The following is a 16,950-nucleotide window of genomic DNA, read 5'->3' as shown; positions in this document are numbered from 1 at the left end:
CCCAGCCTTGCACCGTTCCTCCCCCCTCCAGCAGCCCCACAATTCCCCCAAAGGTGGGCTGTGACACCAAAGTTAGGGGGGGGGGGGGTTTGTGTGTGGTGTGGTGTTTGTGTGTGTAGTGTGTGTTGTGTGTGTGTGTGTGGTGTGTGTGGGGTGTGTGCTGTGCTGTGTGCTGTGCTGTGAGTGTATGCAGTGTGCTGTGAGTGTATGCAGTGTGCTGTGAATTTGCAGTGTGCTGTGAGTGTGCTGTGAGTGTGTGCAGTGTGTGCAGTGTGTGCTGGTGCTGTGAGTGTGTACAGTGTGCAGTGAGTGTATGCAGTGTGCAGTGAGTGTGTGCGATGTGTGCAGTGTATGCAGTGTGCAGTGAGTGTATGCAGTGTGCAGTGAGTGTATGCAGTGTGCGAAGTGTGTGCAGTGTATGCAGTGTGCAGTGTGCAAAAAAAACATTTGTTTTTTAAATTTAAAAATGTATTTATTATTTATTTTTTTAATTCGGGGTCCATGCTCAATCCGCGTTATAAGCGATCCACGTTATGGCGGATCGCGCTATAATGGGTTTGAACTGTATGCTGCGCTTTCCGTATCTATTTTAATCCCCAGGAAACTGTACACAATATTGGGCCTGTTTGTTTTTTGTTTAACGGGAACACCACATTTCTCTGCTATTCTCTGTAAGCACCAGAGCAACTTTAAACAAACGTGGAACCTTTGGGGTCCAAAAACAAGACGTCACGAGATAATGCAGAACATTAGGTACCTTAGACTCCTAACTAGAGGTGGACGAATCCGTTTCCCGGATTTTCTCGCATTTTCCCCCCAAATTCCATTTTGCGCGGTATAAAATCCGGACGGATTTGGTGGGTTTAACTCCCCGCGGATTCATCAGAATCCGCCATTGGATACAACCCGTTGACGGATTTCTAAAATACAATCTGCGGATTCAACAATCCGCTGGCGGATTCTTATGAATCCAGCAACGATTTGCGGACTCTGTGAAGTGGATTCTGCATATCCATGTATTGGTAATAATAATAATCCGCAGACCAACGGAACCGGCCTATCCACTGCGGATCCAAATTCGGCCCAAAAAATGTGCCCATCTGTATGGGATGGTAAGGGGAATTATGGCTGCTGTTAATAAAGGTTAATTCTGCCATTACCCCTACCTGTCAGTAATACATTGGTATTGTATTATATGTTATGTATATGTGTATGTCTTTGCTTGGTTCCAGCACCTCAGGAATCAGGGGTTAATGTGTTTGCAGGAGAATTGTTGCAACTTGGTCTGTGACCTTTCCCTGTATCCTTGTTATGTTGTAAATGTTATGTTGCAGTTCTACCCACCAATCAGGGCCTGGGCATGTAGGCAGCACCTTCCTACCCACCAATCAGGGCCTGGGCATGTAGGCAGCATCTTCCTACCCACCAATCAGGGCATGGGCATGTAGGCAGCACCTTCCTACCCACCAATCAGGGCCTGGGCATGTAGGCAGCACCTTCCTTCCCACTAATCAGGGCCTGGGCATGTAGGCAGCACCTTCCTACCCACCAATTAGGGCCTGGGCATGTAGGCAGCACCTTCCTACCCACCAATCAGGGCCTGGGCATGTAGGCAGCACCCGGCCCTGAGTGTTGCAATAATATGTTTTAAGTGTATAAAAAGGTGGGGAGGGATACAGAGCCTTCAGAGAGTTACAGAAGTGTTACTGTGACAGCCAGTGCTGGTCTCAGGTCTGAAAACCAGTCCTGTAGGCACTGGGCAAGAAGAGAGAACAGGTGAAATCTCTGCAAGGGTCCCTGAAACTATGTATGGAGGGTATCCCCCAGTTTCCCCAGTTGGGTATGTGTGATTGCTCACTAGGTAAGGTGAATATATAACAACGCAAGAACAGGAAACCTAGTTTGAGAGCACTGAATCACAGGTAGTAATTGGTGAATTGGTTAAAATTCAACTTTAATGTCTATAAATGAATATAAAATACAGGGTATTCCAAAAAATTAAATTGGAACAACATCTATAGTGACCCAGATCGAAATAGGAGTACTGTATAAGTACTCTTGACCTTGTACTGAGGTGTGTAGGTTAAGACTAGTGAGGTCTTAAGGTGAACCTATATGCTATATATAGGATAGCCTTGAGGTTCAGGCACAGTGGTGAGGCTAGTTAAATCACACACTAAATCCCTATGTGTGCTGAAAGTACATGAGACGGAACACTGTAATATAGACAGTGTAATACTGTCGAGCAATGATAAGGAGTTATCAGAAGGATTAGTCTTGCAGAGCAGCACTCTGCAGAGCAGCATTCTGCAGAGCAGCACTCCGCAGAGCAGCACTCCGCAAATAGTCTCTATGTGTCTGAATGCTGCGGTCAGAGTGAGTTGCCTGCGCTTGCTTTAGAAATGCTGCTACAGTGTATCAGAAATCAATACAGACACACACTCAGATCACAGTCGTAATCTGGTAAAGTCTCCAGTAAATACCACTATGCAATTGGTGTTCTGCTGCATGTCTGTAGAGCATTAGTAAATATGGTCAGGAGGGTTTGTCTTACAGGGCAAAGCTCCATAAATTAGTCTCTGTTTGGCTGAGTGCTGCAATTAAGGTAAATCATCTGCAGGTGTGTGAACAATGCTGCTAAAGTGTCTCAAAGAGCAGTCAGGACACACTGAGATCAAAGTAATGGTCTGATTAGTTCTCCAGAAAGGCAAGACTACATGCATAGCTCCTAAGTCACAGTCACTCTGTGATATGTCCTCCGTAGAGGTAATAGGTAACTCTCCTCCTCCGTAGAGGTCGAGAGTACTTATACAGTGCTCCCATTTCGATCTGGGTCACTATAGATGTTGTTGCAATTTACATTTTTTTTAATACCCTGTATTTTATACTCGTTTATAGACATTAAAGTTGAATTTTAACCAATTCACCAATTACTACCTGTGATTGACTGCTCTCAAACTAGGTTCCCTGGTATTAGTCCTGGTCTCCCGTGACTTTCTACAACTGAGAAACCACCCATTCCGAGAAAGAATTGCAAACTACTAAATAGAAACAAGACATAGCACAGTCCATAGGAAGGCACAGGTTAATGAAGAAGTGGCTATCAAAAAAATAACCCAACAGGTGGAAACACGCAGCGTTAACAGGGAGAAACCAGAAGGCAGTGTGACAGGGTGAATGAACGTCACCAGCCATATACCTGGAAAACCTATGTTTAGGCTTGCAGTGCAGAAGTATTGTATTGTATGTCTTTATTTATATAGCGCCATTAATGTACATAGCGCTTCACAGCAGTAATACACGTGGTAATCAAATAAATAACAGATAATATAAATAACAGATCATGGGAATAAGTGCTTTAGACATTAAAGTAACATTCAGGAAGAGGAGTCCCTGCCCCGAGGAGCTTCCAGTCTAATTGGTAGGTAGGGAGAACGTACAGAGACAGTAGGAGGGAGTTTCTCGTAAGTGCGTCTGCAGGGGGCCAAGCTATATGTATCATGTGTTCAGAATATCTACAGTGCTAGGTTAAGTCGAGAAGGGCTGCTTAATTAGTCTGACCCCACCTCCATAATCAAGGTGTTAAAACCCCAGGCTGTACACACATGCAGGCGAGCTGGTCAGGAGAGAGGTTTTGAAAGTATTGAGGAGATTGCTGTTATAAGGTCTGTTTGCAAAGTACATGTTTTATTAACTGTTATGTCCTGCATGCTGAAGAGAAGCTGCTTTGTTTGCCATGCTGAAGAGAAACTGCTTTGTTTGCTATGCTGAAGAGAAGCTATTTTGTTTTGTCAGCTGAAGAGAAGCTATTTTGTTTTGTCTGCTGAAGAGAAGCTATTTTGTTTTGTCTGCTGAAGAGAAGCTATTTTGTTTTCTGTGCTGTATGTTTTTTTAAGGCTAAATAAATAATCCTTGTCAAGAGACCCCGCGTGTGTAGTTGCATGTACCCTGCAACAGGCAGATTATACATTTGCTTTTTCCATAAAGGAATTCTTACCGCACCGTCTGACTAGTGACATAGCATCATCAACCGATGTGTATATACCTCCCTGCTAAGCTCAGGATCAATATCGCTGATTGATTGATTGCTGGTTGTGTGTTTAAGTGAGCCCCAACTGATACCCGAAGAAAAGGAGCTGTCTGACTGGGACAGGTCTTCTCTCCATGCCCTTGCAACGCTGCTTGACCTTGTCCTCTCTTGCTGACTAAAGGCAGCACTGATTACATCTGCAACCTGTGTACCTGGTGACTGATTAACCCCGGGCAACTCATACAGTATCTGTTTAACAATTACTTGACAAATGTCTTATGTTCCCACTGTCCTTGCAGTTGACAGAGGTTGGCTTGATGGGACATTTGCCAGAACATGGACGCCATGAAGTTGGGCTTGCAGCCAATCAATCCTGTGACAGCATGCCTCATGAAGGAGATCAGCCATGCGGCGCTCCTCCTCTGCTGTTATTGCTCGATCTCCCCTTGCTGTCATCGTGAGCCATCGCTCTCCGGAGCGTGCAGCCATGCTGGATAGCAGCAACCTCAGCCATGTGCAGGGGATCTCTGTAGTGAGTGCGCCATGCTGCGAATTAGAGTAAGGCCGTGTATATGTGCACGCGGGCAGGAAAGCGTTCATTCGGCATCCCCACTCGACTGCAGCAGGAGAGGTTTCTGTCCAGCATGCAGAGGCAATGGCGGGTCATCTTGGGGGCGTGTCGGGAGCGCGGTCATGACATCCCAGAGCTGGTTCACCCTCATTGGACGAATCGCTCACGTGACCAGGCCGTCACGCGGAAAAAACAAACGAGTTGTTTCGCCACGCATCGGTCACGTCGGTGCTCATGTGCACGTGCACGTGCGCGCAGGCGTGCACTATACACATTGCATTGGCCTCCATTGGTTTCGATTTGGCATGAACCTACCCCCTCCAGTGCTGCATATACTGGCGGCAAAATCCCACCCCAACAAATGTTAACCGCCCCCGACACCAACCCGGAAGCAGAGGAAAGAGGCCCCCCAGATCATGGCGTCCGTGCGCTGAAGGCCCCTGGGCTCACTTTACCATCCCTGCCTGTCAGGTGTATCCCTTTTCTTTGCTCATCAAGGAGGTGATGTGAACATCTTTGTGTAAACAGGTAAAATGTAACAAACTTCAATAATAATCTCTTCTCTTTGGGACAGCGGTAAACTTTATACAGGAAACCTGAGCTTTGATGCATTTAAAACATCGGGATATGGGATATAGAGACATCTGGGTGCACTTTGGTTTGAATGCAAAACGGTGGAAAGATTCTTCTTGTGGTTAATGTTACACGTTATGGTAATAATGGAATTATATGTGGTTACATTGAGCAGGAGACACTTTAATCTATCAGATACATTTTACAGACAGAACTAAATACTTGTATTTGATGATTTAAGAAACTTTTAAAGAGTTAGTACTGTGTCTGATTTTCTGAATACAAACTTCTAGATTTATCAATTGTCCAGCAGGGGGCATGGCTCTCAGGGAGAAAGATGTCCCTGACCTGGCCCCAGTGGGGGATTTAAAAATATGCCACCCTTAGGCACACACCTGGTGCTGCCATCGTTCTCCAGCGTCATTTCACGCCACGCCGTGTGACATCACCTTCAATCTCGCATGCGCGGGGGTGCCAAGTGCTGATCTATGCCACCCCAACATTTTGCCGCGCTATGCCCGGGCCTATCGACCTACTGGGAAATCTGCCACTGCCTGGCCCCCTATGTCCATCAAGGTGGTACTGCAGCCCCCCGTGTAGAAGCATAACATACACAGAACCATTACTTTCAAAATGCAATAAAGATGTAACATTTTACAGAGGTTTGGGAAAATACCTTTACATTCAATCCCAGTGCCTTACAATGACCCCTGGGTTACGGGCCGTGAGCCTGAGGAAAGGGAGAGCAGAATCGGGCGTAACCTTTATTATTACCATCCTGCTGCCCTTTTCGATACAGTCTACATAATTAAAACTGGGTGGTTTTTTTTGTACCATTTTTGTACATTTGTACCATTTGTACCCTGCAGTATATATCACACTGAGTACTGCTTGTGTAGAGAAATGTTATATTTCAGTGCACTAGCTGCAGGCGTGTTATGGAGAAATTACATAGCTGTAATACAGATCAGATACAGGACGATCTCCGCTTCTGGCTTTACGTGGGGTTTCTCCTTCACAAGATGTAACTCTGGGTGTTTCCCGGTCCGCAGATTGAAGATGGCCCAGATGAAGCTTCCCGTGTGTCTGATAGAGAATCAGGAAGGTGGAGAAATTGTGGTGAATCAGGACGCGGCGCAGGTCCTGTCTGACATCACTCAGCCCGTGGTCGTTGTGGCGATTGTAGGGAAATATCGGACCGGAAAATCCTATCTGATGAACAAGTTGGCGGGACACAGTGATGGTGAGTGACACCAACACCCTCCCCAAATGACAATGTATAGAAAAGAGTACCTTCCCAATAAGAAGCTGTACTGTGCTATAACTAGGGAAACCATAAGGTTCTTCATTTATATCAAACAACGTATGGTGTGTTTAACTCTTTCACTGCACTTCTTTTAACATTGAAGAAGAAATCTAAGAGGTCTCAAAAGCTCTGTACACTATACCTTCATATCTGTAAAACTCTGGTATCACAACCCACATGGGATCCTTTCACGGTCGCAAAGCCAGCAACATGGCAAAGCTTTTCTGGCACAGCAGAGTTTAAATATAGAATAAAATCCAAGGATACATGAATCCAGTACAGAGATCTACATCTATAACGCCAATTTATATTGGATAATCCTGTGATCAGTGAGTGCACAAACTAAAAGTGAGACAAGGAATTAGCGAAGCTGTTAGCCACCCCGGAACAGGCTCAGATCGAAAATAAATCTTCCTCCTCGGACATCTGAAAAAAAATATCTTCAACAGTTCATCAACTGAGATGGACTTGACCCCCAGACTTTTACAGCCTTGACCACTGCCATGTTGTTGGTCCAGAACTTGACCTCCCTGCTGGCCCCACAGCTCCACTGCCACCACCAGGGGAAATAGTTCCAGTTCCAACTCAATGAATCCTAAAAATGTGCTCCATAAACCACTGATCTGGCTGTATCTGTAAACAAATCGAGTTCCTTAAAATTCCAAAGTCCCGGCCCTCCACTGTGTCCTCCCATTATATGAACCCAGGAAATCTTTCCATAACCCAAAATCCATATGGACTCCTGCAGAAACCCAAATAACATAATGAGGTTTCCTCGCCCCAACTATTGGCTGCTGCCAGCTGAAGTAAAAATACCTTCCCCATTGCCATCACCAGAGCTGCAAAAACAATATGACCCAACAAAGATGGGAATGGTCGCAGCGTACCCTTCTTCAGTGAAGTAAAATTAGACAGCAAAGATTTGAACACTTCCAGGTTCTCCAGAGGAAGTTTCTATTCAATTGCCATTGAGTCTAATTCTTTATCTATGAAACTCAACACTTTAGACAACCCCTCAGTCTTTTCAGCCGCCAAAAGAACGACAACTTCAAAAGCTACCTCTGGGAATTCTCTCAACAACATTAATCAGGTGTCCCTGGGCCCACAAAAAATAAGTCATCCAGATACTGCAAACCCCTTTCGCCTGCACCATCTGATGTAGTGCCCACTCCAGGAAGGTGCTAAAAGTAGAAACAGGGAATGGAGCACTCATGGGAAGGTAACTATGCACAAAGTACTCACTCTCTATGCTGCAACAGGTGTAAACAATCAGGATGTTCTGGAAACAGGCGGAACCCAGACTGAATGTCTGCCTTTGCCATCAGGGCACCCGGCCAACCAAGTACCACTAACTTTGCCAATTTGCCACCTTGCCAAAAGACCTACAATTTACCATGCATAGCTCTTTTTCAATCCCAGTGCTGACAGACAACTCCTCTGGATATGAAAGAGGCTTTATCAGATGGAATGACCCACCATCCTTCTTGGGAAATGTAGCCTGAGGAGATACTATTAGCCTTGGTAGTTGGGGATCCAAAAAAGGTCTGACATCCTACATAGACTGACTTCTGCCTAGATCTTCTCCTCTACAACCTCTGTCATTGCCCTAACCGATTTTAGGTTCCCCAGGGTCGTCAGCCCCTCCCCCTTCCATATCAACAAAAGAGATCGAAAACCTGCACCAGAAACCCTTTTCTCAACAATTGTGCCGCTTTCCTATACATACAGTAGCCTCTTCATATTATCGGTCCATAGCCTGTCCGATACACCTCCTCCTCCTCGTCCCTTGTGAGAAAGCCGACCTCTGAGGCCTCATTAGCTCTAGCCATATGTCTATGTCTTTGGCATCCCATGTCAAACTTTTCCTAACCATCATCTTCTGCCAAAAGGGCTTATTGTATCGCCACCACACCGCCATATGTCCTGTGGTGGAAATCTTACCGTATCCAAATATTTGAAAACTGCTGAGAAAGTCTGAGACAGCTGAGTCTCCCTTTTCTTGCCTGTCCTCGCCAACACTTCATTATAGCCTGGAAGAAGCGATAACATTTCCACAAATTCTCACTTCTATATTATATCCTTTACATCCATGGAAAGGTGCATCCCCAGTGGACTTGCGAGTCAGGATTATGCATCCTTAGAGTTTGGATCAGTTGGTGCACCGTCCTCTTTATGCACCGGTTCAGAGCTAGCAAAAACATTGGACCTTATGATGGCCTGTCAACTCTCTCCTTACCGGAACTCCATCCCTTCCTCCTCCCGACATGTTAGAGGTGTCAGCCACTGGCAAAATCACTGTCTCTTCCCATGCCATTGAAACCCTGGCAGAATAATTCCTTTCCCCCATGACTGCAACCCTCTATTTAGAAATATCACCTCTGCTATGTTCTCCCCTTAATGGGAACATACCCCTACCAGGGACCCCACAACTCCCCAAAAACAGCTCTCCCAATATGCCATAAATTCCATAAAAAATACACCAAATTCGATCTTGTTCCCTAGCTCAATCAGGCCTCAGCGGCCACCCATCACCTCCTCACTTCTTCTTTGCTTAGAGCTGCCCTAACTGCTTTGAAGGGACCTCAGGCCTCCCATAGCTGCATCTCCCTTGACTCTGGCTGTACACTAACTCCATACAGCCTGGATAAGGCCTCCTGGTGAACCTTAGCAGATGGAGCTATATCACTGGTGATGGGCTCCCCGCAGGGTTCAGCTGCACTGGCGACTAGCTGCACCTTTGATGCACCTACGGTACCTCAACCCCACTGCCTCCCACTCCCTCCCACTCCCTCACCAGGTGGCCCCCGACAAAATATCCACCTCACAGTCTTCTCCACTCCATGAAAGCATGCACTTTCATGCAAGTCAGACTCTCTTGGCATAGAGGCCCCCTGCAATGCCCAACACTAACTTGCACTTTCCGTATCCAGAAGGTCCTGCACATGCTGATGGAGCCAAGCTGCACTGTATCTCCTTTCCACTTTAGGGAACCTGTAGAGGAGGTCTTCTCCAGCCAACTCAGTCCTGGACGTCACTTCAGGTTGTACCCAGTTTGGGAGCACATTACAGAGCCCTTCCTCCCTTTCTTATCTCTGCTATAGTCCACTCTCCTGCCACCTCCCTTGCTTTCTTCTATGGGTTTGAACCCATTCATATTCCCTCAGGTCAGATAAATAGGGACCTAGCCCAACCCAGGTATAGTGATCTAACGAGAGAGGGGTGAAAAAAATAGGGGGGCGTGAGAGGGGAGCTCGGTACCGCGGTCACGCCACCCTTCCCCTATATATGTCCGGATTTTCTTTTTTATTCTCTTTTTTAAAGTGTTATTTTTCTCTGTTTTCCCCCTTTTCTTTTTATCTATTAATTCCCCCTATTTCTTTGACCCTCTTCTTCAAGGTTTTGCTCTGGGATCCACTGTCCAGTCTAAGACTAAAGGGATCTGGATGTGGTGTGTCCCTCACCCTTCTAAACCTGGACACACCCTGGTGCTGCTGGACACCGAGGGGCTGGGGGACGTGGAGAAGGTGAGTGGGGACAGATGTCTCAGTGACCTCCAGTCTGGTTCCTTCTATGCTGGAGACGCATGTTAACACTGCTCAGTGCTGCAGAACGGTCTATCAGATAAGGGGTTAATGTACGTGTAAGATGGACAAAGTGGCTGTATATATTAGGGCGTCTCTAGCACTGCACAGGGACGCTCTGTGTTACAATGATTCTGTTTCTCTGTCTCAGGGAGATAGTAAGAATGACGCCTGGATCTTCTGTCTGGCTGTTCTGCTGAGCAGCACCCTGGTGTATAACAGTGTGGGGACTATTGACCAGCAAGCTATGGAGCAGCTGCAGTATCCTTTATAGTAACAGGGGGAAGGAAAAAATACTGAGAAGAGCTCTACTACCATATCAAAAATTAAATAGGCTAATCCATTAAACCAAAAGATGTATGAATAAATATCATTGGGGGAGCACCCAAGAGCAAAGGGGAATATGCATCAGAACCAAAGAAATTACAGCATCCAAAAGACAGATGCTGCGGAAATTCAAAATAGGGGCACTCAAAATTGGGTTTAGCATTTGACTGATTAGAATATGTATTGTGAAGTCAAAGTGATTAAAGAGTGGCCAAACAATAAAATCAATTAAAAAGCATATAATATCTACATCGGATCGGTGCAAATCAAAGAAATGTATACAGCAAGCAGGGAAGAAATAGCAAAATGGATATCTGCCAGCATGAGTGATTAGATACACACAAAGGATATTGCAGATATTATTATAGTATATCATAATCCCAGTGATCCAAAAACACAAGGAGGGGTTACTCATAAACCTCTCCTGGGTGAAGGGATCGCCATCCAGCTGGAAACAGACTACCTAATTATCTAAGCAAACCAGGGTGGAAAATGCAGTAAATTAGTCACCAATAGGGAAATAAGATATTACAATAATACATATTGTTGCAGGGTACATGCAACTACACATGCGGGGTCTCTTGACAAGGCTTATTTATTGAGCCTTAAAACAAACAGCACACAAAACAAAATAGCTTATCTTCAGCATAGAAAACAAAATAGCTTCTCTTCAGTATAGAATGGAAAACAAATAGGTAGCGCTATATCCCAATAGGCAGGCAGCCTGTGATATAATCCTGACCCCCAGTCAGGTGATGAGTTGACAACAAATTATATCTATGGCGCTCTGCACTAGTAATATACCATATGTATGATAAAAAATAAATTTATACAACCAGTGTCGTGGATATTCTCCCTTTGGTATAGATGCTCCACACGTGGTGGGTACACATGTAAGGAAAGAAAATCAAAACATAGTGTAATACTGTTAAACACACATATAAACATGCAACATGAGACAGACGCTGAGAACAACAGGTGACAAATTACAAACACATTTAATAAGGTATATCATTAAAAATACATAAAATTACATAAAAACATATATAAGGATCTGGTAGGATACACCAACTCAAGTGGGGGTACCTGCTTACCGAATGTAAGAAGGTATCAGGCAATGGATATTGTTAAAGAGTATCCCCTCTTGTGGATGGCCGCTGCTATAGTAAATTCCTGGGCTCACACGTGGAGTCTCCTGCGCGGATAGTGCCGGGTCATTCAGCCTGTGTGACCCGGCACTATCCGCGCAGGAGACTCCACGTGTGAGCCCAGGAATTTACTACAGCAGCGGCCATCCACAAGAGGGGATACTCTTTAACAATATCCACTGCCTGATACCTTCTTACATTCGGTAAGCAGGTACCCCCACTTGAGTTGGTGTATCCTACCAGATCCTTATATATGTTTTTATGTAATTTTATGTATTTTTAATGATATACCTTATTAAATGTGTTTGTAATTTGTCACCTGTTGTTCTCAGCGTCTGTCTCATGTTGCATGTTTATATGTGTGTTTAACAGTATTACACTATGTTTTGATTTTCTTTCCTTACATGTGTACCCACCACGTGTGGAGCATCTATACCAAAGGGAGAATATCCACGACACTGGTTGTATAAATTTATTTTTTATCATACGTATGGTATATTACTAGTGCAGAGCGCCATAGATATAATTTGTTGTCAATTCTCTTCAGTATAGCAAACAAGGCAGCTTCTCTTCAGCATGCAGGACACAGACTGTTCATAAAATATGTTCTTTGCAAACAGAACTTATAGCAGCAAGCTCTTCAGTATTTCAAACCTTTCTCCTGACCAGCTAGCTTGCATGTGTGTACAGCCTGGGGTTTTTAAAACACCTTGATTATGCAGCTGGGGTCAGACTAATTAAGCAGCCCTTCTCAACTGAAACTTAACCTCGTCACTGCTGCATTGCAAGCCTAAACATAGGTTTGCCAGGTATATGGCTGGTGACGTTCATTCACCCTGTCACATTCCTCCCCTGTTAGTGTGTGGCTGGGGCCACGCATGGCTGAAGCCCGATCATCCACCCCTTCTCTAGAAAACAAGTCAGCATTTGCATTATCTTTTCCAGGCATGTGCTGAATCTCAAATGAGAAGGGTTGGAGGGCCATATACCACCTGGTCAATCTAGCTTCGGAGTCCTTCATACTATTTAACCACTTTAATGGAGCATAGTCCGAAACCAGAGTAAAATGGACTCCTGCCAGGTAATGCCTCAAAGCCTTGATTGCCCACTTTACTGCGAGGCACTCCTTCTCAATCACTGAGTAGTTTTTTTTTCCCTCTGGAACAATTTTCTACTCAGAAAAATGATCGGATATTCCGCTCCCTCAAACTGTTGTGACAACACTGCCCCTAGCCCTATCTCTGATGCATCGGTTTGCACCACAAAAGACCTGTTGAAGTCTGGGCTTCTAAGGACGGGACCGTCTGATAGACACCTTTTTATGTCCTCAAAGGCTCTCTGACACTCCCTTGACCATACCTCTTGTGTAGGGGCACACTTTTTTGTGAGGTCCGTTAATGGGGTTGCAACTTCCGAGTAGTTGGGGATGAACCGCCGATAGTACCCTGCTAAACCCAGCAGACAGCGTACCTGCGTTTTTGTTTGGGGGGTCGGAACTTCTTTCAGGGCAACTACCTTGTCGGCTAGTGGCCTTACTTTTCCACCTCCCACTGCATACCCTAAGTATTTGGATTCTGCCTTACCTAAGGCCCATTTCTTAGGGTTGGCTGTGAGACCTGCCTCTCTTAGAGATTTGAGGACCGCTTTCAGCCTATTTAGATGGGCCCGCCAGTGTTTACTATAAATAACAATGTCATCTAGGTAGGCTGCGGCATAAGCCCTATGGGGTCTAAGCACTTTTCCATGAGTCTCTGAAATGTGGCTGGGGCTCCATGCAGTCCAAATGGCATTGTCACAAACTGGTATAAACCCATGGGAGTGGCAAAGGCGGTTTTGCACTTGGACTTTTCCTCTAAAGGTATTTGCCAGTATCCTTTTGTTAAGTCCAGCGTGGATATATATTCCGCGTTACCAAGGGTGTCAAATAACTCGTCCACCCTTGGCATCGGATATGCGTCAAACTTGGATACCGCATTGACCTTTCGGAGGTCCACACAAAATCTTACCTTCCCATCAGGTTTAGGGACCATAACTAGTGGACTACACCACTCACTGCATGATTCCACAATCACTCCTAAGTGTAACATTTCTTGTACCTCCTTCTCTACCAGGGCCCTACGACTCTCAGGCAACCTATAAGGATGGGAAAGTACTTTTACCCCAGGTGCTGTCTCGATCACATGTGAAATTAAATTAGTTTGCCCTGGCAAATCAGAAAAAACATCATGGAATTGTGTAATTATTTCTAACAAGTCCCGTTTTTGTTCAGAGGACAACTGTCTACCCATTGGGATTTTCTCATCACCCATGATGTTCTTCCGTGTGGGCTGAGGACCCAAGTCCGTTTCCTCCTCCACCGGGTGGATAAATAGAGACCGCTGCATCTTCCAGGGTTTCAGCAAGTTCACATGGTAAATTTGTTTACCCTTCCTGGACCCTGGTTGAGCGATCTCGTAATCCACATCACCCGTGCGGTGGAGTACTTCGAATGGGCCCTGCCATTTGGCTAGGAGTTTGCTCTCACAACTGGGTAACAACAACATCGCCTGATCTCCTGGGTGAAACACTCTCATACGAGCATTTTGATTGTAATGTCTCTCCTGACTGTCCTGGGCTGATCTAAGATTCTCCCTAGCAAAATGCCCGACCACATCTAGGCGCTTCCTAAGGTCCAATACATATTGCAGGGTATTCTTAGAAGGGGACCGCTGTTCCTCCCAGGGCTCCTTTAGGAGGTCTAGGATACCCCGGGGTTGGCGGCCATACAGCAGTTCAAATGGAGAGAATCCCGTGGAGGCCTGAGGAACTTCCCGCACTGCACACAGCAGAAAAGGGGGAAGTTCATCCCAGGCTCTCTTCTCTGAATCTACAAATTTCCTCAGCATCCCTTTTAGAGTTCGGTTAAATCTTTCCACCAATCCGTCAGTCTGTGGATGGTAGACCGATGTCCAAACAGACTTGACCTCTAGTAATTTTAAGACATCCTGCATCAGTTTAGCCATAAAATGTATACCTTGATCTGTCAACATAACCTGGGGAAGTCCAACTCGTGAGAACAGCTCCAACAACTTGTTGGCTACTTGCTTCGCCATTGCTGTTCTCAGCGGGAATGCCTCAGGATATCTTGTTGTATAGTCAACTATTACAAGAATAAACCTGTGTCCTTTCGCAGATGGTTCTAGAGGTCCTACCAAGTCTACACCAATTCTCTCAAAGGGAACGGACACCAAGGGTAGAGGAACCAAGGGGGCTGGTTTTTGTCCCTTCGGACTAGTTAGCTGGCACTCAGGACATGCCGCACATAACTTAGCAATGTCACTATGCATCCCTGGCCAATAGAAGCAGAACAAAATACGGTCCAAGGTTTTATCTCTACCCAGGTGACCACCCCAAGGGACAGTATGGGCTAGGATGAAGACAGTTTTAACAAACGTCTTGGGAACCAATATTTGTCTGGTGACCTCCCCTGTTTGTGTCTGCTTGTTCACCCTATACAGGATATCATTCGACAATTCAAAATGAGGGAACACCATTACCCCTTGTGCATTCAATATCTGGTCATCAATCTTTACCACTTTCTCATATTGTTTGGCCAGGACTGGGACTGGGACTTCCCTCTGCCTCTGGCAAAAATCAGGGAGACATAGCTCTGGTTCCTCCCCAGGGCCTACTGTATCTCCCCCTCCTTCTGGCCATCCCCAGTCATGACTTGTGACTTATGCCTATTAGTATGGCCACCCGGATTCCCAGATTTCTGCAACCAGTCCTGTTTGCCTCCGAGTCTTTGGAACCCGGTGTCTACTGGGGAACAGGTCTGCTGAAAAGGGGAACAGTTTACCAGTTTCTCCTGAATCAGAGAATGAGACTCTTCCTGAGAGACTGGGGCCATTAGGTTTGCAAAGAAAGGCCAGTCACGGCCGAGCAAAACGGGGGCAGGGAGCCAAGGACCGACTCCTACTTCGATCCTGGCCTCCTGACCTTTCACCTGTAGCAGGATTTTGGCTGTCGGTTACCATTTTAAATCGCCGTGAATACACTCTATACTCCATGGGGAGTCAAAGGAAAGCACGTCAGGTGGTAACCGTTCCCGGAAGACCACCGTTTTTCCAGAACCTGAATCTATAAGGGCCTGGACGGTTTTACCACCAATCTGGACTGGAAGTAGCCAGGGCTTGCCACTTCCTCTGGGGAAGACCGAGTCGACAGTCCTGCTGAAGGAGCAATCCATCTGTGGACAGTCCACATGACGGTGGCCTTGTTCTCCACAGGCAGAACATGGAGAGGGTTCCCTTGCCAGAGGGTGCCGTGGATACCGCTCAGCTGGACCGGGTACTGGAGACCAGGCCTCCGATGGGTCCTGTGTGTGACGTCCTCTGAAGTTACTCTCATTTAGCGAGGAGCCGGCATCAGGAAGTAGATGAGGGTCTCGGCGGGGACCAGCATTTGAACTCCGCCCTTGCTGGAAGGACTGCTCCTTCCGTTGGACTTGGCGGTTGCGTATGGATGGGCTGTAGGTTCCCCGTTGATCTGACCTCCCTTTTTGGGCGTCCGCAAGTGCCGGTGGAGTCAGATCCGTCGGGTCCAGGACATTCGCCTCCTCCTCAGCCCCAAGGAAGTTCTCAACAAGTCGGACCGCCAAAGCTAGGGTTTCAGCAGCATGGCGCTTTACCCAAGAGCGTGCGGAAGGGGGTATTACCTGTAGGAATTGTTCCAGAACAACTTGCTCAAGAATTGCCTCCTTAGTGCACTCCTCAGGTTGTATCCAGCGAGTACACAAGTCCAATAACCGCTGAGCGAGGACCCGGGGTCTCATCTTAGCGGTGTACTTCAGGTTCCAGAACTGCTGCCGGTAGGTCTCTGGGGTCAGACATAAGCAATCCAGTATGGCTGCTTTTACTTGTCGGTAGTCCATTGCCTGATCTGCTGGGAGGCCCTGATACGAGGCCTGGGCTTCTCCTATGAGGAGCGGGGCCAAAGCAGTTGCCCAGCGATCTCCAGCCCTAAGCTTCGGCAACCCTTTCAAATGTCAGTACAAAAGCCTCTGGATCCTCTTTCGGAGCCATTTTCCTCAGGAGAACCGGGGGTTTGTTCGCAAGTTCTGGACTGGCAGACCCATGGAATCGGGTCAGCAGCCTGGCCATCCGCTCATCCTGTGCTGACTGCTGCTGCAATAGTCTTTCATCTCTCTCTGCTTGTAGTTGGGCCTGCTGGCACAGAAATTCTTTTAAAAAGTCTTCCATTTTTCTCATTCTTGTGTGTGTGTGGCCCTTTTACTGCAGGGGCCTTTCAAAATCCCGGCACTTCTGACACCATATGTTGCAGGGTACATGCAACTACATACGTGGGGTCTCTTGACAAGGCTTATTTATTGAGCCTTAAAACATACAGCACACAAAACAAAATAGCTTCTCTTC

General features: G+C 46.3%; 2 protein-coding genes across 4 annotated transcripts in view; both read left to right on the top strand.

Annotated features, from left to right (window-relative positions):
* Window positions 1-16,950, top strand: part of LOC142497992 (guanylate-binding protein 1-like) — an 851,842-nt gene that overhangs the window by 302,029 nt on the left and 532,863 nt on the right. The window lies entirely within an intron of this gene.
* LOC142497989 (guanylate-binding protein 1-like) overlaps window positions 1-16,950 on the top strand; it is a 60,923-nt gene that overhangs the window by 4,300 nt on the left and 39,673 nt on the right. For 2 of the 3 annotated variants that reach the window (XM_075606493.1, XM_075606494.1), the window contains exons 2-4: window positions 6,227-6,417; window positions 9,877-10,004; window positions 10,213-10,322. In XM_075606493.1, coding sequence (XP_075462608.1) covers window positions 6,234-6,417; window positions 9,877-10,004; window positions 10,213-10,322 — 422 coding nt within the window. In that variant the 5' untranslated portion in view covers window positions 6,227-6,233. Of the gene's footprint in view, window positions 1-1,790; window positions 1,841-6,226; window positions 6,418-9,876; window positions 10,005-10,212; window positions 10,323-16,950 lie in introns of those variants that run through there. The other variant, XM_075606491.1, reaches the window with a different exon arrangement.

The sequence above is a fragment of the Ascaphus truei genome, chromosome 6, assembly GCF_040206685.1.
Source record: "Ascaphus truei isolate aAscTru1 chromosome 6, aAscTru1.hap1, whole genome shotgun sequence".
Taxonomy (NCBI): domain Eukaryota; kingdom Metazoa; phylum Chordata; class Amphibia; order Anura; family Ascaphidae; genus Ascaphus; species Ascaphus truei.
The sequence above is the reverse complement of the archived record's forward strand: the minus strand, read 5'-3'. Positions and strand labels throughout refer to the sequence as shown.